The sequence below is a fragment of the Apodemus sylvaticus genome, chromosome 6 (genome assembly GCF_947179515.1).
Source record: "Apodemus sylvaticus chromosome 6, mApoSyl1.1, whole genome shotgun sequence".
In the NCBI taxonomy this organism is placed as follows: domain Eukaryota; kingdom Metazoa; phylum Chordata; class Mammalia; order Rodentia; family Muridae; genus Apodemus; species Apodemus sylvaticus.
Window position 1 is genome coordinate 49,672,830 of NC_067477.1, and position 23,398 is coordinate 49,696,227.

The 23,398-nt window shown below is 39.7% G+C and overlaps 1 protein-coding gene across 2 annotated transcripts in view; it reads right to left on the reverse strand.

The window, feature by feature from the left end:
* Positions 1-6,451: 6,451 nt before the first annotated feature.
* Ppm1a (protein phosphatase, Mg2+/Mn2+ dependent 1A) overlaps positions 6,452-23,398 on the reverse strand; it is a 41,070-nt gene continuing 24,123 nt past the window's right edge. For both annotated transcript variants that reach the window (XM_052185677.1, XM_052185678.1), the window contains 5 exons: positions 16,918-17,771; positions 14,296-14,413; positions 10,306-10,414; positions 8,163-8,220; positions 6,452-7,308 (listed from right to left, as the gene is read on the reverse strand). In XM_052185677.1, the coding sequence (XP_052041637.1) occupies positions 7,279-7,308; positions 8,163-8,220; positions 10,306-10,414; positions 14,296-14,413; positions 16,918-17,751 (1,149 nt within the window). In that variant the 5' untranslated portion in view covers positions 17,752-17,771 and the 3' untranslated portion in view covers positions 6,452-7,278. The remainder of the gene's footprint in view (positions 7,309-8,162; positions 8,221-10,305; positions 10,415-14,295; positions 14,414-16,917; positions 17,772-23,398) is intronic.

Consider the following 23,398-nt stretch of genomic DNA (forward strand, 5'->3'; position numbering starts at 1 on the left):
GCCATGGCACTCCGGGAATGACTAATTGTGTGTAGGCAACACCACAACCATTATCAGGAGTCTTAGAACAGAAACACACAAAACTCATGCTAACTCCAGGGAACTAGTGAAGCAAACTCTTGTATATGGCCACAGGTGGGCTGTAGCAAGCCTTACCTTCTGTAATACAGCACATGAAGGATACAGTCGTCAACTGGAGGCACATCTGACAGCAAGCTCTGGCTGAGCGACTGAGAGCTACTGAGCAAAGAAAAGTGTTGTAATAGTAGACTTTTAGTAAGCACTGAGGAAAAGTAGCTGGCAGCCAGTAGAGCTTCCATTTAATCCTCTGACCAGTTTTCAAATTTCTACTTGTAGAAGTGAAGACCAGACTTGAAAATCTGTAGGTCATTTTGAGACACGGGTAAACACATGACAGAATGATAGATCAGCCATGATCAATTATCAGGAGAACCAAGCAAGCGTGCCTCCCTTCTGAATCCTTCCTTCCTACACACACACACACCACATATATACCACACACCATACACACACACCACATATATACTACACACCATCCAACTGAGCACACACACACACACACCACATACCATCCAACCACACACACACACACACAAACACACACACTCCACATATGCCACACCCCACCACACACCACACCACACACCACACATCACCTGGCTGATAGTCCTTGCACAGACCACTTCCAATTCTCAGTTACTATTCTTCTTGTCTGAGAGGAATTGGGAATTCTGGAGTCTTTTCATAACAATAACTGTCAACCCAAACTCGTGGCTACCAATTATCTCCCTAAAATTAGAAACAATTCTAATTCAAATTATGACTTGATTTATTTATCTGATCAGCAAATTTACTAAGTTCTACTAGGGGACAACTCCCTTAAGATTACTTAATAACTACTTCCCAGCTTTCTGATCCCTTAGGACAGCAGGCTCGCCCCTTGCAGCACCAAACAATCACAAGCACACGCAGGATGCAGTTGCCTGTTTTATTTCATGGCGCCGATTTTGCAAACCAGAGATCTCTACTTTCAATCTCACATACAATCTGTAGCCGTTCACAGGCTGAATGCAATTTTTCAAAGAACTAGAAAACAAAAAGTACATTCTTAAAATTAGAACTGAGTTCACATATTTTCTTTGGACCAGGTAACGGTACATAATACAAAATATACATTTATGGAATTTCTTTAAAACTGTGGGTCACATAAACTGCAAAGTGGAGAATTCTGTTACATATTATGTTTAAGAAAAATATTTCTGCAGTTCTTACATTGGCAGGAGTTTAAAAAACTGAACTTATGTCTAATGCAACATGCTTTTACATGGACACTGCTCCCTACTAAACACACTCAGAAATGAGGTGAGCTGATCACAATTAAAAAACTAATCAGTGCTGATATCCACAGTATCTTCCTGTACATGTGCTACAGAGTTAGTTATGGGCTAGCCAGGTAAAACAATGAATTCTATTTCTACTCCCACAAACATAAATCAAGCCGGAACTGAGCATGAAATTTTGGCAACAAATTTAACAACTTTTTTCAATGTAATTATGGAACCTTCTGTAGCAATTGTTAATCTTCTACACTGATATGTAAGACCTTGTTTTAAACATTATTAAATACATAATTCCTTAGATCTGAAATTAAGTTAGTATTTAAGGAGTCTTAGAACCTGAGTGAGACCTGACAGCTAATATATAACATACTGTGTGGACACTATGAAGGGTCAGCAGCACACCACACACAGCCCATTTCTATTTCACTTTCTGTTGTTGGATTTCAGGAGTGGCAAACCTTAATGTCAACCTCCAAAACTGGCCTAACCCTCATGCTTCTATCTTTATAAATAGGTATTCACAACACGGGACCTCAGAAAAAAAACAAACCAACTTCAATACCAGACTGCATCCACGTGCCCTGCCTCCCTCCCTTCTGCTTCCGAAGTGAAGCACACAGTCCCTTCTGACAGATTTTTAATGCTCTTGGAATATCTGGAGCTTTTCTGGAGAAGGAAGGTTTTTCTTTGTAGACCTACATTATAATAGAGGGTCTGGACCAGGCCAGAGAGACATTCTTGGAGAGTTTTATACATATATATTTTCCTAGGTGCAGTTCCTCAAATTCACATCTCAAAGGTGTGAACCCCAAAGTTTAAGAAGCCCTTCAAGAACAAACCTGTGCTATTCAATGTATAGAATCAAGATCCTATTTTGTTTTACAGCCACCCGATCTTGTATACAAACAGGACCATACAGACACCAGTATTACTGAGCCTTTCATCAGTCAGGACTATATAAAATGAACACTCTTCCTAAACATTTATTTTAATGAGAAAGCTGCCAGTGGAAACTGGGTTTGGAACAAAGACGAGACACACGGTTGGTCTGGAAGAATAAGTACTAAATTTGTTTCTCTGTCTCACGCCCACTACCACCAAAGTAGAAAACAAACCAAGATGCCTCTGGCTGACTTTTGTGATGCTCAGTTCTGGTACTCTGACAGCTGGCTAAAGGTCTAAAGAAAACCATTCTACAGATTTTAAAGCCATCAGTGATCCTCCCCATACCCCACTACTCCGCATCCCAAGCTTTCTTGCTTTAAGTTGAGCGTAACAAAGCCTGACCTGGCCTTGCTGAGGTAACACAGCCTTCCTTGTTCACAGAATGCAATTGGCCTCTTTCTATTTAAGAAGTAAGGGGCACCACGAGAGCAGAGGAAATGGAGGTCAGGGGAATGTATTTCATGAAGGATAAGGAAGGAAAACTGTCATTTATTATTTCAACTTAAACTACATTTCCTCATCTCATTAAAGCAAATGTAATTTGAATGCTATCTGAGGTTTCCTCTTTTGGTGTGTGTGTGTGTGTGGGGGGGGGATATTGAGATAGGGTTTTCTGCATAGCCCTGGCTGCCCTTGAGCTCAGAGATCAGATTGCTTCTGCCTCCCAAGTGCTAGGTTCAAAGGTGTCCACCACTAATGCCCAGCTTATTTTTACGATCACTTGTTAAGAGACACAACATTTTTTAACGTTAAGTTAGCAAAACCTGCTATGCAGAACTGAAATTTTCAGTTTTTCTGACATCCCACCCTGCTGCTTAATTGAATAGCAGAAGTCAGTAACGGAAGGAATACTGAGACAAGAGGGAGGAAGCGGCGCTGAGCTGACCCTGAACGGAAGGTGCTCACTTGACCACAGCAGAGCCAGTGCTCATCCCTGTGGGGCATTCTGATACCAAACAGAGGGGCTGAGCAGCACGACAAAGTGTTGTGCATCTAGAAAGCAGGCTCTTAAATATTTCAAGCATATTCTGAAATACTATATGATTTAAAAGAATTGCAAACCAAAACACACATTATTGTAGGATATAAAGTAAAACCAGGCTTCTAAAATTAACGACTTTCAAATGCCTGAAAAAACTAGTTAGAATACTAGTAAATGTAAAATGGTCATCTTACTATCAGAACATGTAACATCCTTGAAGACCCCTCCAGAGAAAAACCTCAATGAGAAATACTTATATGCTAAAATATTTACAAGTCTTCAAATACCAAATTCTATATTGCAAAATCAGTAAAGTCTGAATTAGAAGTATGAAGTTAGAAGTTAAATCAAAACATCAGTGTCTTTGGAATCTACTTGTGAATTCTCCAGTTAACGTGTTCAAAAAGGAAGGCAGCATGGCCACAGTAAATACAAGCACACTCAAGAGCCCGACCTCCTAGGAGCACAGGTGCTGCACTGCTGCGCCGAGGACAACCATCTACCTAAGTAAGGCAGGCCCTGCGCGAGACCCCACCTGGATGCTGAGGGTGGGAGAACCTTAGGACACCCATTACTGGTGACTGGCTGCTGTCAGGAGAAAAAGCCAGTCATTTCTTACAGATAACTAAGTCCTCTGAATAGATACTAAAACACCTCCACAATCTTACTTACTCTTATGCTGAGCGTAATTTTCTATTGAATGGTATTCAACTTTTGGGGAGAAAAAAACTAAACAATTCTGGAAAATAAAGAAAATACCAACTAAGTCTTCTGGGTGGTGACCTACTTTGCTGAAGTACTGGGTAAGTGGAGGTGGGCAACATGCTTCCCTTCATTTAAATGAATGTTCTACTTATAATACATACAGCAGATTCTAAGTTCTGCTCCAAGGTGAACCCCGAGAACAAGGGCCTGCTCTGTCTCTTTACAGTCCCAAGGGACTTAACCTAGAAGAATGTCTTGGTAATACTTTACACTGTGAAGAGCTGAGCTTGGCCAGTTAACCTGCTCAAACATGCTGTCGTTGTAAGCAGCACTATAGTGCAAACAATTTCTATCAACATAACTCATTGTTAATTTCTTTAAAAATTTTTTCTTTTCAAACAGGTGTCACTTTGTAGCCCAGGTTAGTCTTAAACCCATGGTCCTCCTGCTTCAGCCTCTCAGATGCTAGGACCACAGACACAGCCCCCACCCATGGCTTCCACATCCCTGAACTCTAATACATGGCATAAAAAGCTAAGCGGCAGGTCAGTCGCGTAACTGCCTAGAATCAGATGACTGCCAGGAACTAAGAACGTCTGAGTGTTCTGAAGACAAAGAAGTGGAGACGATACAGGGTGTCCCTGGGGCCCTGGCTGTCCTAGAATTCACTATATAGCCGATATGGACCATGCTGGCCTCAAATGCACAAATCCACTGCCTCTGCCTCCAGATGCTGGGGTTAAGAGCATGCGACACCACTGCCCAGCTTATTTTTTATGACCACTTGTCAAAACAGTAAGAGACACAAAACTTTTTATGTGGTAAGTTAGCAAAATAAAGAACTGAATTTCTCAATGACATAAAAGTATATTCTGCATATTATGTTACCATCACACAAGAACTTTTTCCCTCAAAAAAAAAAAAAAAAAAAAAAGCAAACCCCCAAAGCCACATTTCCAAAATATTTGAGGCATATGTGTCCTGGGATGTTAATGACAAGCAAAGAGAATGGCGTTTTCCCAGGCAGTAAGCATACCTACTTTTATGATGCTACCTCATTCCTGTAGTTCTATGATGAAAACTATACAGGGTATAGTGCTGACTCTCATGGAAAGATCTAGTCACATCAGGTCACATGGTCCTTACTCCAACCATTGGTGTCAACAACACCAGAGGAATATTCTAACTTCCTCTTTTTGTTGTTGTTGTTGTTGTTGAAAGACTGATACCAAGGCTCTAACCAAGCTGCTATGGTGTGGTTAAAACTTTCCATCATGTAAGCTTCAATTTAAAAAACTGAAGGTTTTCCAGTAGGACGAAGGTCGCCTGTCAGATCTCAGCTTCAGCTGCCGGCCCAGCCTAGGCCAGTGTGTGCTAGAAGCACTGGGTTCATAAAATGCACGTTTACCTCGCCGAAAAGCCACAGCTTAGTGCATTCCCATACTCCAAACTCCACCACAGGTTTAGACATTAAGCATTTAAGTTAAGGTTGGGATTGGTTGTGTATTCTGGCTGTTATGCATTTCTAAATATAAAGAGTAATTTCAGATTTTCTTCATTCATGCTGGACTAGTGTATCAGTTAAATACAGTTAAGTTACATTTATTCACCTCACAAGTAAGAGGAATACTGAAGAGCCAGCTGGTATTGCAGCTACTGGAGTCTGCGACACTTCACAGTGTTTCCTGTATCTCCTCAGCTTTACACTGTCTTTAAGGCTGTATATTACAAACATGTTTATTTCCAAGTTTGGGGAAAAAAACAAACAGAACAAAATGTATTATGGTAAGTTGTATACATAAAGTTGTGACTTTGTATTTGACGTATTTTGATAGTTTCCTACTGGGATCTGACTATAACGAGTCAATCGCATGGTGATAATACAGCACACCACCTAAAGAGACGAAGATACAAAGGTACAAAACAGTAGTCTCTGTAACGTGACAGACGGTAAAACTTACTCTTACATGCTTAATCAGAGGGGTTAAGCCTAAATTAAATTAGGTTTTATATCTACAATTCCTTAAGCTTTGAAATTTATTTTTAAAGGCCAACAGCTAAATATTATCAACATGCTATATTTCAAATCACAAATATATCTTAACCTCTTAAGATTCTAAAGGCGTGGGTCAATTAAAAGTTACAGGCAAACACACATTCAACACACACACATCTATCATAGTGTTAGGATTGTCAAACTTTGACAATATCTTAATTAACAGTAGGTAAATTCAAGCTGATGCACATCTTAATGATAGGTAAGCAGCCTGAAAGAAACATATTAAAACAGATTCGGAAACAGCAGACGTCAATCTTCCAATCCTACACCTGCACCTGCCCAGTAACACAATCACCCAATTTAAGGAGACAAAACATCTTTCCCTAGGACGAAGATCCCATTTACCCTACATGGGGTTTGAAAGCCGGGGTGAAGAGGAATTAAGCATACATGATTAAATTTCTTGTTTGTTAAACCAAGCTTTATTGATAAAATGGGAATTCGGAATATCTTACTAGGAACAGCAGCAAGCCCAGCCAATCATGATAGGAAAAATGTGGCAGTCTTCTACTGTGTAGGAAGATGCTGCTTACCACTTAGTAATTAAATGTAAGAACTCATAAGGAGGTGCAAGAGAATCAAGGCATGTTAGCCCAAAATGGATAGATACTCTCATGAATATACAGGATCAGCTGTAATACTCTTGGCTACGAGGCGCGGACATCCTAGAGACAGGTGAGAGGGATGGCTGTGTCAACGAGCCAGTCCTTGACAGAACACAGAGACAGTTTCCGTAGACCCTGCAGGGGTGGACAACTGTGCAAGCTTTTGGAATCTTCATAATCACGTGCACAGGAGCATCCAGCTGTGTGGCTGCTGCTTTCCCTATCGCAACCAAGTCCAAACACGGCATGAGTATTTCTGTTGTGTCACACAACAAGCCAAATCGCCTTTATCATTGATAGTGATTTTAAAGCAGTTCATAATTAAATATGAGCACTTTGTACAAGGACAATTACACTTTACAAAAACCAAAATCATACAACAAAAATTGCTGGAGTCTGATTTACAACATGAATTACGGTTTGAAATCACGCTTACATAAGTCTCAAATTTACAATAAAAAAAGAAAAATCCATTCTGGGCTAGCTGTTCCATCGCTGAGGCTGCAGTCCTCGCCCACATCAGACCCCTTCCTTAGTCGATGGTGGATGGTAAAGGCTCGGCAAGGGCGAGCTGGCTTCTCCTTTGGAGGTGAAGGTGAACCCGTGGCTGGATTAGCAGCTTTACCACATATCATCAGTCGATGCAGAATCCTTCACATAGGAAAACAAAACAAGGCATTAAATGAAGTCTTCAAGATGCTAAAATGCACTACTTCAGAAAGACGATAATGCAGAAAGACAAGGATTTAGAACATTGATCTCTAGAACTTACTTGATTTTAAAGTATGTATGTGCATATATGAAATTCTAATATTGAATCTGTTTTGTTATAAAATGTGTTTGGCCGTGCCCCACCCACTATTTTCCAACAAACAAACCCTTTGATTTGGAAAAACACTGTGAGGATGGACAAATATATCATTAAACCAAGAGAATTACTATAAAGCATCACCTATGTTATTTTAAAAGTTCATTTTTTCGTTAAATGTATTGCACTGTGGGAGGAAAAAGGCTTCAGTGAGCTTTACAGGCTGCGGGTGTGAGAGCTGCTTTCAGAGACTCCAACACTGCCACGCTAAGGCTAGAGGCAGGGACCTCTCTAGCACTTCAGCAAGGCTCTGCCACAGGACTTGTGGCAAAGATCTTTGCAAGCATAAAAACACTTCATGGAGATGAACATTAAAAATTTCACTGCTACTCCTCATAAAATTCAGAATAATCCAAGATTCTGAGCAAAGAGATTCCTAATTTAAAATAGTGAGGCAGGTCTTCTGGAGTTGACCGATGGCAGATTTCCTTTTCTTTGAGTGACAGGTGGCCACTCACCATGCTTCTGTCCCCAGCACTGGGACTCTGCTATAGGCAGACCAGAGCAAGCACAACTGACAGCACTCACTAGGGCTGTGCTGGACCAGCTCCACAGGGAAGGGGGTGTGTGCACTGAGAGGGAGGGGGAGGGGGAAAGGGAAGGGGAGAGGAGAGGGAGGGGTGAGATCGTTACTCACAGTGTCGTCATTTTTGTAAGGGTTCAGTCTATTGTAAACGGCTTCAATTACATTCCGCCTAAACATTAAAGAACACACAAAGTTAATCCTTCAGAAAGCAACCCCTAGCCTAGTGCTCATTAGAACTCCAAAAGTAATCTTGCACTTTGAGCACATTTAGTTTAGTTTCTGCTGACAACACCAAGCCTGTCCTAGTATTAGAGCAGAGGTGTGATTCCTCTAAAATAGAATAAATGCTCTAGAGAACAGCAGAGCAAAAAGCACAGTTTAAAATACAAATATTTATTTTAAAAAACCACAGCTGGCCTTTCTTTAAAACTCCTTTACTTACTGTGTGCACACGTGTGTGGAGGTCAGAGGGTAGTTTGCAGGAATCTGTTCCTCTATTTCTACTATATGGGTTCCAGGGGGAAAAGGCAGGCGCCTTTACACAATTAGGAGAGGGAGAGAGAGAGAGAGAGAGAGAGAGAGAGAGAGAGAGAGAGAGAGAGAGAGAGAGAATATCCTATCCCCCAATCTAGCTTAGGGAGTGAGCAGCTCAGCTGGCGAAAAAAAGAAAGAAAGAAAAAGAAAAGAGAAAAGCAAAGCAAAAGGTGTATGTCCCAGGTGCAGGACTTCCCAGCATCTGCACAGTGGCCTGTACCTGTACCTTTAGCACTAGAGGGGAGGCAGAAGCAAGTAGAGCCTGGACCTTACTGGTCAGTGAGCGTCCAATGTCAAATACAGGTAGAAGAGCAGAGGAAGAGGCTGTCTACCTTATGTCCCCTCTGGCCTCTAAGCACATGTACTCTCATACACACACATGCGCACACACTGAAGTCTGCATGGCCCTACTTCAATCTGAGCTTCAAGTATGCAGCAGCAATACCAATCCTAAGACATTCTGGTTACAGACAAAACCACAGTTTCAAAGTAGAAGCAACTTTAACATGTTAGAGTAAAATAATTCATCATATACATTATCTTTGCTTTTCTTAACATCCCTTTAAAAAAAAAAAAAACTCCTACAAAAAACCTAAAATGTTGAATACTTCTATAACAAGTATAGGAATTAGTTTTTATTTTTATTTTATTTTAAAATCTGGCTACGTGTGGTAGTATAGGCCTAAAATCTCAGCAGGTTCAGCTAAGTCAAGATTACTTGAGGTAATATATAAGGACTATATAAGAAGATCATATCTCACAAAGAAAAGAGGAGAGGAGAGGAGAGAAGGGAAGGGGAGGGGAGAAGAGGGAAGGAGAGGGGAGGAGAGGAGGGAAGGGGAGGGGAGGAGAGGAGAAAGAGAGAAAAGAAAAACCAAGAACAGCCTTTGACCTTTAAATGACAGAGCACTTGCCTAGCAAGTATGAGACTTAAGGTTTATTCTTCAATAGCACAAAACAACACACACACACACACACACACACACACACACACACACACACACACACACACACACACATTATAGCATCCATACTGGAATTTGACTGGAAGCAACTTTATGGACAGTCATTATCAAAGCTCATAGAATGAAAAGCTTTCAAAAAATACAAGTTTGAATAGGAGCTTTTCCAATCACAAAAGCTATAGCTAAATGTGCAAACCACAGAAAACTAAAGAAATGATCACAATATCCCTTGGTGCCAAACACTAAGGAAAAAAAACCCCAAATTCCATAATGTTTATTGTTAACTAAAGATGTATAAGCTTAATATAATAGCTACCACAAATTAGTATGGTTCTATGAAGCAATAGAAAGGGAAAAATTATCTAACCTTTCTGACAGTAAACACTAATCAATAATAAAATACTGGAAAATAAAAACATGTAGAAAACCTTGCCCAGATTGAAGATACTCTTTAAAGTGTTAAGTTATACAAGAGAATCACAAAACAAGAAGAGAAAAAGAAACCCTACCAGCACTGTGACTATGGGCATTTACACTTTTGTAGCTATATCAGTAGTGTCATATAATTTCATTTAAGATATTCTCTCACAATATTATCTCATTTATTCTTTGTCATCCAAACTTCCACTAAGGATGATCTCAGTACAATCACCAACAGTGACAGTTGTACTGACCCCAAACAAGCTTATTTCCTAATAGTGAAGATGCTTCACAGACACCAGGCGCAAACGCAGGTGCCTACACAGCATACTCACTTGCTTGCCAGCTCGCCCCCGGGAGGTAGGCTGGGGATGTTCTCACTGGCTAGCGTGCGCATCACGTGGACTAAGTCAGGAACGCCTTCCCCCTGCTTCTTTAGGATTTCTGGGAATCAGAAGTACTTTTTTTGTAAGTGTTATCAAAACTCAATTTTTAAAACACTGAAACAAAAGTATCTTAGGTTATCACAGACATTATTTACTTTTACTACGCCTGCCTGAGATTTTCTAAACTAGCATAAAATTAATCACAGATCCTTAAAAATTAAAGAACAAAGAATGCAAAAAAGGGCAAAATATTTACTTCAATGAAAAAAAAAGACACAAATGTGAAAAGAAAAAATACTCTTTAGTTAATTTGATCTGTTACAAAATCAGGGACTTGTGTGCACAAGATTTCCTTTTTTAAGATGCTGACTAGTTACTGCTGAGACCAACTCCTGTCTTTACACTGGATACAAGTTTTCTGTACTTTACCCAATAAAATACATTCACATATAAAAATAAACAAATAAACAAACCCAAGACTTAAAAAATTTTGACTTAAAAATCTTTAAGTATAGAGCAATTTACATATTTGTCTCATCATTTTAACCTATATTTTTATAGTGGCAACATGACTTAAACAGCATGCAAACTATATACCTGAACATCACACATCACTCTGAAGATCAATTTTACTCTACTATATCTTTAGATGATATCTAGACACGAAAACCATTCCCTTTCCTTGTTATTTAAGCAAGGCTTTAAGTGAAGAAGGTCTAAACTTCATGACAAAAATAAAGCTGTACAGCTGCATTTAAAACAAAACGAGTCTCAAAGCATCCAGTTACTAGGTGTGCACTGTGAGGGCCACAGATGCAGTGTTATTCTTATCACAAAACATCCCAAGTCATAAACAAAGAGAATACCCAGACTGGAAACTAAGTACAAGGCATCACTGGAAACTTCGCATATTTATTCTCAGTGCAAATTTCAGCTAAAGGCATTTGCAACTTTTGCTTCTCAATATTTACATTAAAAAATGGTATTTTCTTTGCTACCCAGGCAAGGAATTATCGTTTTAGTTCTCCAAGTGTAAACACCTTTGGAATTAGCAATGCATATAAACACTTTTCATTTTTTGACCATGCTTCTAATTACTTCACCATTAAAGGCACAAGTTAAACAGACATTGCTACCCATAAAATCTAAATGGTTCAAAATTGTTTTTCTAAAATAAAGGCCAAATTTTACCATCTATTATATTACTGCATGTCTTCTTTTTCTTAAAACAAAACAAAACAAAATAAAGCAGTCTTAAATCTGAACAAAAAGCAAGGATCTCAGATTTCGTTTGCCAAGTTCCTTTATTGTGTAATCTTTAACATTTTGGCATATTGATTTTCTACATGTTTCTAGTGCTGAAAATCTACTATACAAAAATAGAGGGATTTGATGCTTGCCTAAGCTACACAAGTTCACAATCTAACACTGTAACACACAACACAGTGTCTACTAAGCCAATACAATCATTTGGTAGAGCTCTAGATACAAGAGAAATGAACACTGATGATAAATTTAACCAATGATGGTTCCGGTCCTAAACAAAATCCCCACTGTATCTGATGTAGCTTACATCTTCACGGAAATGTTAGGATATTTTAATTGTGAAGAATACAGGAAGATTATTTTAAGAATAATAAAAGTTTTAGAAACAATTAGAATCTCTTATTTGATGTGGGACAAATCATTTAAACTTAACAATTACACTATCCTTCCTTCAGCTTCTAGAAAAGTACTAAATGAGAAGAAAATTATTTTAATTGCTCTTGGACTATACATTTTAACAGACTATAAGACACTTAGTACTTCCATAAATTCATGTATGTTATGAATTTTCTTATGTTTCATGAACAGAGACACAAACATAATCTGCTCTTCCCCACCTTCCTTAATAAAGTGTTCCTTCATATTAGCAACTTGTCAGGGAGCTGGGTCAGTAGCAGTGATGGAAGGTCACACAGGTGAGTATGATCTTAAACTGCCCAGGAACCACAAGCCCAACAGCACTCTGCTTACCGAAGGAAGGGATCTTTACAGCCACCCCTTCAGTGAAAGCAGACACAGCAGGAGAAGGGGAGAATTATCCTTTCCAATGTTGTAGACACAGAAGCCAAAAATGTTGACAGCAAATCAATGAGGCTTAGTAGGCCACAACAATTTAGTCAAGGCATGTATTTAAAAAAAGGTATTTGGTGCCTGCTTTAGAAGCTGTGTATCTTCATTTAAGACATACATTATTTACAGTACAAAGTCACATTCTATGCCTTTAAATAGCAGCAGCTTTTAACGAACATCATTTTCTCTCTAGTTGCATCTCATCAGAGCTAAAAATACCACTTAATTTATGACATACTTCCTCCAACTGCATGATAAAACACTTGAACATAGCAAAAATATTGACTGTTAATGTAAACTCTGCCCAGATGGCAACTCTCACTTGATAGTATGAAAGATAAAACCTATAATAATAAAGTTATATGTAGTGAAAGCACGCTTAAAGAGGAAAATAGCAATTCATTCCTAAAGCTGGATCTCACTTCATAGTAAAACTACGAAGGTATTTATTATTTCTTTATACCAAAGTTAAAGTGCCAAAACACCACACATATTTTTCTACTGATCAGCAATTTAGACCAATCACTCTAACATTCTAAGTATTTTTTAACGTTACTGTCTTATCTACAAATAACATATTGAAATTACTTAAGATATGAAAAATTACAAGACCCTTAAAAATAGGGAGGGAAAAATGCATTGACTGGTACACTCAGCGAATGAAACACTAAACAGTACAAACACAGACATTACCATACAAGGAGGGAGGGGGATAAGAAAAAGACCTTCTCTGGTCTCTAGAAACACTGACAACCAAAACCAAGCATGATGCTAACAGACAGATTACAAATGAAATCAAGCAACTGAGAGGGAGAAAATAAAATGAAGATGCACACTAATTTTAATAACAAAGACACAATGAGATGCAATAACAACATGATAGATTAATGCTTGCATGCCTATTATGATATCAGAAGAGTCAACCGCACTTTTGACATGGAAGTGTTTCTGCTTATGGGCCTGCATGATCCATATCACGTATATGTCCACACAGTGAGACTAGTGTCTAAGGAGACAATGATTACGCTTACACTTAGTGAACAGCTTCATCAAAGCTCAGGTAAGGACCGAGGTGTGCCTCAGAGGGAAATTCGTCCCTTATGTGCAAGAGACCTTAGATTTGGTGCCCAGCGCCACCACCATATAACCCCACGTAATCCCACATAACTAACAAGCCCAGCCAACAGGAGATTAATTTCTTCAAATATTTAAAAGCATTGCTTTTTTTTTTTTGAGGTACAAACACATTGCATTTGTTCTAACGTGATCTGCAGGCAGACATCTGAATCACACTGCTAGGGGTGCAGGCGACTTTCTTGACTTCATCTGGGAATTCCTGCCAGGTCTTAAACTGCTCATGGCTTAGGAGTTAAGCCGTGAAGCAGCTGAAAGCAAAGTTTAAAAGCTGTGGGATCGGACAGTTGTTACCAACCATCTGACCTTCAAGTTCTCAAAACCAAAAAACAACAAAGCCACCCAAAATCCAACCAACAAAACACATGTAATTAAAAATATTCCAGAGACTTGAAGTTATGCACACTTCTTTTTGAGGAGAGGACACTCAAATGGCACAAACCAGCTTTCCTGGTGTGAAATGACTCATGCCAGTGAGTTCAGCACGAAGCTTAGAGCCAAGCTTCACTTGGACGTTTCCTAACCACAGCACACACGTCTAAATAAATTACTACTGAATGTCCTTCCACTTTTACACACTAAGTACTGCATGCTAAAGGCATGTTACGGACTCAAACCTTTCTACAAGGTTAGACTTTGTGTCGAAGGTTGTTTTAGATAAAGCTACTTATGTTTTGTTAAGGGATCCACCTTCTACTCTGCTCTCCAGGTACTTGTCCAGCTCTGCCTCCTTCTTCACCGCTTCTGCTGAGACTTTAGGTGCATTGGGAAAACAGATCAAAATCACACTCATGTTGTCTCGACTTCCCTGGGAAGAAAAGGTCAAGAAAATATTTGATTTTCCTTTGATTTTTTAAAACCTTGATTATCTTTATAGCTTGCTAATTTTAACTACATTGCTTATTTGTAAGGAAAGAATAGGCAGGTATGTGGGAGGTCAGTTCCCTCCACATAACATGTAACTACATCAGCAGCACCCCAGAGGAATCGTTCCAGGTCACATCCAATGTGGGGACATTCTTTGGTGGCCACTGGTGCCACCTACCGCGTGGGCACTTACAGCCGCATATGCCCTGCTCCATGGCAGAGACTGTAGTGCTGGTCTTTACAAATTCCACAAATATACACTTGTGTGGGGTTAATGCATGCTTCTGAAGTACAAAAGGAAAACTAGATCAAGTTTATATTTTTTTCTTTCTTTCTCCCAAAACAGGGTTTCAACAGAGACTTGGCTGTCCTGGAACTCACTGTATAGACCAGTCTAGCCTCAAACTCAGAGATCCACCCACCTCTGCCTCATGCTGAGATTAAAGGTGTGCACCGCCATGCCTGGCCCAAATGTAATACATTTATAATCTATATTATATACAACTTATATAATAAAAATTCTGACTTAATAATTTAGGAAGTGACTCCAAATTATTCAAGTTGCTGTACAAGAATTGATAGCCTTCTTACACTGTCCTTGCTTTTAATATTTGTTTAATTATATGGAAAAACTGATCTTATACCTATTAAACAACAAATAATTCAAACAGTTTAATATCAAAGACAGACTCCTATGGGGAAAATTATAAATGTGGCAAATGCTAAGATACTAGATTATTTTAAAATAGCATGGAAAAAAGTATAATTTCAATAACTTATTAAAATCCAAATCTAACAAGTCACCAAGTTTTTATTTCGCTATTATCACTCTCTCTGGTGAGTCTAGCGGAGGTGCTGAGTCATACACTAAGCAGGACAGAGAGTGCGTGCACCTTGCTGCTGCTGCTCAGGTCTCTGAGATCAGAAACTGACAGCACACTAGCAGGCTCTTACTGTCGCCCTTTGAAAACTCCCAGGCTGGATGTTACATAAACTTTACTTGTGGAAGAATTAACATTTTACGCTGAACTGAATGTGTGGATATATAACCTCTTATTCTCCAGTAGTAAGTTATGGAACAGCGACAACAAAGTAGAACAACGTGGCCGACACCACGGGACACAAAGTCAAAGACCCAAGTTCCCAGTCTGGATGGCTGCGATTTAAGTCATGTGACTGAAGAGGAGAGTGCTGAGGTCCCCAGGAAAGCTAGCAGCACATCCTGACTACAGATTTATTTATTATCTGTCTAGAGTACATACATACACATAAATCCTTCATAGTCCTGTAAGTTAGATATCTATATTTTATAAAAATTTATAAAATATTTTATAATATTTATTATTATAGATAAAATATAGATATCTATATTTTATAAAATCTATATTTTGAACAACTTGTTTAAGACTGAAGAGTACTTACTTCCAGGCAGTGGTGACGCACGCCTTTGATCCCAGCACTCTGGGAGGCAGAGGCAGGCTGATTTCTGAGTTCGGGGCCAGCCTGGTCTACAGAGTGAGCTCCAAGACAGCCAGGGCTACACAGAAAAACCCTGTCTCAAACAGAAAGACTGAAGATTAAGTACAAAAGTAACCGGGGTGGCCTTGATCCTAGGTCTGACTCTCAAGTCCGCAGAGCCTTCTCAGGCTTCAGCTTCCTTCTCTGTAAACTGAAGGGGCTCAACCAGCTTATCTACGCGCGCCACTCCACCCCAGACAGGGTAATCTCTGTTCTTTTTCACAAAACAAAAGCTTACCTCAAGTCATCGGTTCTCACACCAAGTCCTTCTGACTCGGCCTCCGGGACTGCTTATGCTGCCCCATACCCAGTATCCACTCACTTGTGTGCGGACGCTATATTCTCTCAACTAGAGTTTCAAAGTACTCTGAGAACATACGATGCTGAACTATAAACGTCCCACCCTTTCTCATGCATGTGCATAGAATCTTCTCATCTCTAATATTCTTCTGTAGTACTATATATAAAGCCTAAGTACTTGAGGGCGGGAGACATGACTCAGCAGTAAGGTCCTAAGTTCAATTCCCAGCAACCACATGGTGGCTCATAACCGTCTGCAATCCCTGTAATCTGATTGTCTTTCTGGTGTGCATGAGAAGATAATGAACACACACACACACACACACATTTATCTATATCTATCTATCTATCTATCTATCTATCTATCTATCTATCTATCTATCTATCGATCTATCTATCTATCTATAGAGAGAAACTCGTGGTTAACTAAGCCTTTAGATATAAAGTTACACACATGGTAACTGGCTAATTTCTAAACTGGCAAATTTTTTTTGGCCCTTTATTTTTACAGTTGGTAAAGAGTATCCCATATTTGTGTCAAAAATTATTTTTGAGATCTACAGGCTCTAAGATGATTAAGTGGAAGAGTAATGGCATAAAGTCGACTGAAGAAAAACATCTGGCTACCTTATACAAACAGGTGTCGACTACTTCATTGCAAACTTTCTCAAGGTCATCAGTGACTTCAAGTCTGGATCTCACAAAGTCACAGAGCTCTTCGTTTCCCATGACATCCCAGATCCCATCACATGCAAGAATGATGAACTGGTCATCCTCTTCAGACCTTTCAATGTCATGGACTTCGGGCTCTGGTGAGACAAGCTGCTCTGTGGGACCTTTTCCATGGACACATTTGTAATCAAAATCCCCAAGGGCCCTCGATACAGCCAGAGAGCCATTGACACGCTGAATCATCACCGAGCCCCCTGCATTCTGAATTCGTTCTTTTTCCAGCGGATTACTTGGTTTATGGTCTTGTGTGAAGAAGTGAACTTTTCTATTCCTACAAAGTAAACCTCTCGAGTCTCCACAGTTAATGAAATAAGTATGTTGCGGAGAAATTAAGACACCCACAGCTGTTGACCCACTTCTGTCTGCACCATGTTTCTTCTCTGACATAACTCTCATGTGTTCATCGATCTCCAGGAAACCTGTTCTGATTCCGTTCTTTACGTTTTCCACAGAAGGTGCTCCTGCAGACCCTTTAAAATCCTGGTTATTGGTGATGTGATCTAACAAGTGCTCACAGCAGTATTTGGCAACCTGAGAACCAGCATGCCCATCATATACAGCAAAGAATGACCATGTCTCAAGTCCGCTTGGCAAACCAATCACAGCCGTATGTGCATCCTCCATTTCAACTCGCCAGCCTTGCATGCTGCTTAGGCCGTATCGCAGCCCATTCCCCTGCCCCTGGGCATTATGCTTTTCCATCTTTGGCTTGTCTAAAAATGCTCCCATTATGACTTGATCCTCTAGGTCTGTAAAGGAAAAGAAATAAGAAAGTCAGTAATTGTCTTTGAAACAAAACACATGTCCAACAGTTTTTATGCAGAATCTACAAGATACAAAAAAGTTGGAAAAACACTCAGGCTATACCTATGAGCATTGTGTTGCTGACTGGAATGTGGAGATTAACAAATAAGGGAAAGGCTGATCAAGTGTAGCTCAGCTAGACAAGCAGAGGGAACTAAATCAACAGGAAGAGGAGAGCTTGCGCGCCTCTCTCTGAGGGCCATACAGTGCCCATTAACTACATAAACCATCAAGATTTCAGCATGGATTTAAGATACGCACTCCTGCAATTACTTTTTGTCAATTAAGAAAAAGACAAATTAATTCATAGAACATACAAGTATCTACTACTTCGGGTACCTTGGCTGAATACTCGGGAATTTTGAGAGTTTGATTTCAAGCTATTTAGTTTTGTTTCCACAATTAGAAATTTCTGTAAAAGCAAAAAAGCAATTATTCATACTAGTCTAAATTTTCAGTGCCTTTGTTTAAACCCTTGCACATTCATTCTCCTTAGCTGGAGTCCCCTGGCAAACCTCTTCACTGCCAGGAAACTACCTGTATGTATGCTTTACAGTCTACCTCAGATTCTACCTCCTTCATCAGAAAGGAGTTAGCTTCAGTCTTCAAGTTGCAATACATTAAATGACAAATTTTACTATACAAGCTATAACAAAGTAAATCTGATAATTAAATTAATGTAATAACGTGTCATTATTATGCTCTTAAGATTCTAGGAATAAATCATAAAAGATTCAAAGGACCTAGGTTGGCTCATCTGATCCTTTGCCAAGACTTTGCTAGATCCCTGGTCTGGAATGGACACACACAGGCAGAGACAGGAGGTCAAGATTTAGGCTAGTCCTTGATCAAGCAACGTTAGTAATGCAGACTTCAGTCCAAGTAATCAAATGAGTCATACACTAAAGAAAATCTTAATGTAGAATACAACACTGAGAGAGAAAGGAGGTTGAGAAGCTGTGTATAATGAGGGTGAAAGGCAGTATCCAGGTCAATTAAGTTCTCAAACTAGGGGATTAAAGCGTCAGTAAATGGTAAACTCAGAGAGACATGGTATGGACAAACCCTTAGAGAAGAAGTAAGGAATTTTGTTTTGCAGAAATTACCCCTCCCACCTTTTCCTTTTGCTGACAAACTCATGCACAAGGAGAGAAAACTGAACTGTCTCCTGACTTCCACTTGTGTGCACACCTACACATGTACTGTAAAACTCAAAAGATTAAATTTTAAAAATTTCCATGTGATTTATAAGGCATACCAAAGTTGCAAATTACTGAGGGGGGATTAGATGGAGTACATAGGGTATAATAGATTAGTTAAAGTCAGGTCTGCAAGCCATGCCTATAATCCCAGTACAGGCAGGTGATCCCCTCATCCCCTGCAAAAAATACGAAGGGAAAAGAAACCAGTGGATGAGAGCCAACAAGAATTATCGGCTCCGATCTGCAAGCAGAAGTAGTGAGGAAGAAGTAAGTCTAGCACTAGAAGTGGGGAAATATAAAGCGCAAATCGAAGTTCATTTAATAGACAAACCAACAAGAAAGGCCGGGAGCACACACTCCTACCCCAAGATTTTCCCAACAACATCAAGCCTAAAGTACATAAGCTCTGACATTAGACTGCCAGGTAAAACTCTGGCTAAGAAGGAATCTTAGTAACAGTGTGACCACAGCAAGTGTGAGGCCACTAGCTTTTCTGAATTGTTTGCTTCATCTGTGCAATATGGTGCTAATCTTTCTTCTCCTCTGCCTCCTTTAAAAAAAAAAAAAAAAAAAAAAAAAGACAGGGTCTCACTATGTAGCTCTGGCTAACCTGAAACTCAAGAGATTCACCTGCCTCAGCTCCTTGAGTGCTGGGACAAAGTGTGTGACATCATGCTTAGCTTAAGGGATTCTTACACGTAATAAATGTACCCTGCAGTCAGCATCCTGTCTAGCACACTATAAACACTTAATATAGTATAGCTGTTTATTATTACAGTGCTTATAGTAATATTTTTCCACCAGAGGAAGGAATCAACTATAATGATGTTTCTCCTGGATAACAGCTTTGTCTTCCACTTAGTAAAACACCTGAACATAATATACTTTGGGGTGGTGGGTAGAAACTGAATTCAGAGACTTGTGCTAGGTTAAGTATTCTACCAATAAGCAACATATTTATCCCTTGTGAAATACACTTTATAACGTACTTTAAGGGGCTGGAGAGATGGCTTGGCAGTTAAGAGCACTCACTGACTGCTCTTCCGAAGGTTCTGAGTTGAAATCCCTGCAGCTACATGGTGGCTCACAACCATCCGTAAGGAGATCTGACGCCCTCTGAAGACAGCTACAGTGTACTTACATATAATAAATTAAATAAGTCTTAAAAAATTGCGTTAAAAAACATACTTTAAACACATTAATAGTAAAAGGGGAAGGAATAATTTAAAAATGTCATTTCTTGTCAAGCTGACAATATCAAAAGTTGGGAAGAATGTGAGGAAAACAGAAACCCTAGTGATTCCACTAACAGCAAAAGCTAGAAAATGCACATATATGTCAGCTCAGTGATTCTAGCGACCTATTCCAGAGCAGTGTGCTAACGTGGCGGATATGCCCAGGTTGGTTCTAGAGTCATCTTTGTGGTTGTCTGTCCTGCATCTTACAAGCTGGAGTAAGACAACTATGTTAAGCGATTACCAAAACTCCAAGCAAATGTTCCAGATGTCCTTACGTAACAAGCTCAACTGCATGCATAGGAGTCTTACTACAATCAGTTCAAAACCCGAGAAAACATCCTCTCCAAGAAACGGTCTCATCTGACAACAATAATGTATACAGTGACCATTACTAAGAGCTGTAGCAGCAAACCTCAGAAATAACCTGCTTCTGGAAAAGGCAGAATAGACAGTAAGGGGCTAGCATCTAACAACAGGCATTTGAGTCTATCATACTCCAACAAAAGCAGTATCTTGAGTAATGCAGGAAAGCAATTCTATGTACACACATTACAGCACATCAATAAGGCCAGTGGCTACAAACTCCACCAGCACAGGGACAGTATTCATTGTGCGTCCGGCACTCAGAGCCTAACAGCAGAAAACCAACATTAGCACATCATAGTACTGGTTTCTCTCTGGGCAGAAAAGAGACAGTATGAGTTTAGGAAGCAAGTCTGGTTGTACTGAAGGGACAACAGGGATCTGAGGAACAACTGCTTCCTCTAAAGTATACTCAATTCTTCCAACAATTACCAACAAGTCCAAAGAAAACCAACCCAAGACATTTTAAAAGCATGTGGGATTCTCTTAAAAAGTAACCTATGAGCTGGAGATGGCTCATCGGTTAAGAGCACTGACTGATCTTCTGAAGGTCCTGAGTTCAAATCCCAGCACCCACATAGTGGCTCACAGCCATCCATAATGAGATCCGACGCCCTCTTCTGGTGTCTGAAGACAGCTACAGTGAACTCACATATAATAAATAAATCTTAAAAAAAAAAAAAAAAAGTAACCTATAGCCCATACCCTCACCTCTCAGCAACTAGACATGCTATTAGTGAGTTATTACAGGCTTAGAAGTAATATGGTGCCAAGTGGTGGTATATGCCTTGGATACCAGCACTCGGAAGGCAGAGGCAGGCGGATCTCTAAGGGTTTAAGGCCAGCCCAGTCTACAATTGGTTCCAGGACATCGAGTGTTACACAAATAACCGGGTCTTAAAAAAAGCAAGATCCCACCCCACAAAGTAACATCTCATGTTCATGTTCATTAGGTGCACGTGGGGGAGGGGTACCAACTAAGCACTACTTACAAGTTTATTTTTTTTCTTTTTTAACGTTTTTTTGAGACAGGGTTTCTTTCTCTGTATAGGCCCAGTTGTCCTGGAACTCACTCTGTAGACCAGGCTGGCCTCGAACTCAGAAATCCACCTGCCTCTGCCTCCCAAGTGCTGGGATTAAAGGCATGTGCCACCACTGCCTGGCTTACTTACAAGTTTTATGAATATATTAACATCTTTAAATCTTTATGCCAATATTGGCATATTATAACCCTACCTTACTAACAAAGAAACTGAGCTACTAAGTTACCTACTAAAGGTCAACTGCATCTTGCCTCATCTGGATGTTAATTCCCTTGGCCAGTCTGCCTAGCTAGCTGGATGTGTGAATCCTCACTAAGATAGCCTGGATGACTATGTAGACTAGTATCCCTCAGCTTCTCTATCTATACAATGGATATATCAACTGACCTTCTGAATGACATTGCAAATCAGTCAGAGACTGTGGCAAAATGGAGGCACTGGGCAAAATGTCACTCTTTAATTACTATATTCCTACTAAGATACTGATGTTGCCTAAGAGACCTTGCTCTACCCTTTCAAATCAAGTGCACAACTTACCAGATACGCATATGAAACTGCCAACTAAATTAATTATTCAAAACAAAAGTAGGCAATTAAAAAAATCTGACCTACTTAAGAGTCTGAATAATTTATAGAAACCTAGTGGAGTAGGCAACTATAAGCTATATAAAACTGGGAAGTTGATCATGTAACTGTCACGTCCGAAAGTCTTCATATAAAACTATTGCACACATTGATGGCTAATCTATTTTATTTAGTCCAATTATTAAATAAACAGGGGTGTGGGGGTGGGGAGGGGAGGGAAGCTGCAAGAAGATTCGTTAGGCCACAGAGTTCACTCAGATCCTGAATCTAACATTACTTGGGTACAGGCTGGGACTCATCACAAGTATTAACAGCTGATCTGAATTTCAAAACTAAGTGCTATAGTGAACAATTAGAGTCCTTTAAAAGGAAACCAACCTCTAAACTAAGAACTTTTCACTCATTAAAGGACAACCACTGCCTGCTTTTTCCTGCAATGCTAGGAACCAAGCCCAGGACCTGATATTTGACAGTCTATAGCAAAACTCCATCCCTAATCCCTCAGCATGTCATCCTTCTCAGTAAGGGGAGCGAACGTAATCATCTACTAGTCATGAGGCTTAATCCACTAAGGATCAATCTGAACAGTAATTTTAACAAGCTTCACAGGCTTTCCTGTTGTCCTTATAAGGAGTGTAATAGCAAACATGGAAACAACTTGACTGCTCATCAAAAGGTAGAATAAATAAGTGGATACTATTTATACTGTACTATACTGGATATCCCTATGCAACCCCATATTAGCTTCTTTTTTTTCTTTTTCTTTCTTCTTTCTTTCTTCTCTCTCTCTCCTCTCTCTCTCTCTGTCTCTCCCCCCCCCCCCCCAGACAGGGTTTCTCTGTATAGCCCTGGCTGTCTTTGAGCTCACTCTGTAGACCAGGCTGGCCGAAATCCGCCTGCCTTTGCCTCCCAGAGTGCTGGGATTACAAGCATGCGCCACCACTGCCTGGCTCCATATTAGCTTCTAAATAACAAAGCATTATCCATTTTGAGCAGTCTTTAAAAAAACTGAATCAAACTACATTTGTTTGCCTGTAGACACAGTCTAATAAAACAACTCCCTAAGTCTCAATGCCAAATAGACATATGTAAATAATGTGAGGAAAATGATGCTCTTAGCAAATGACACTATAGAATGCTT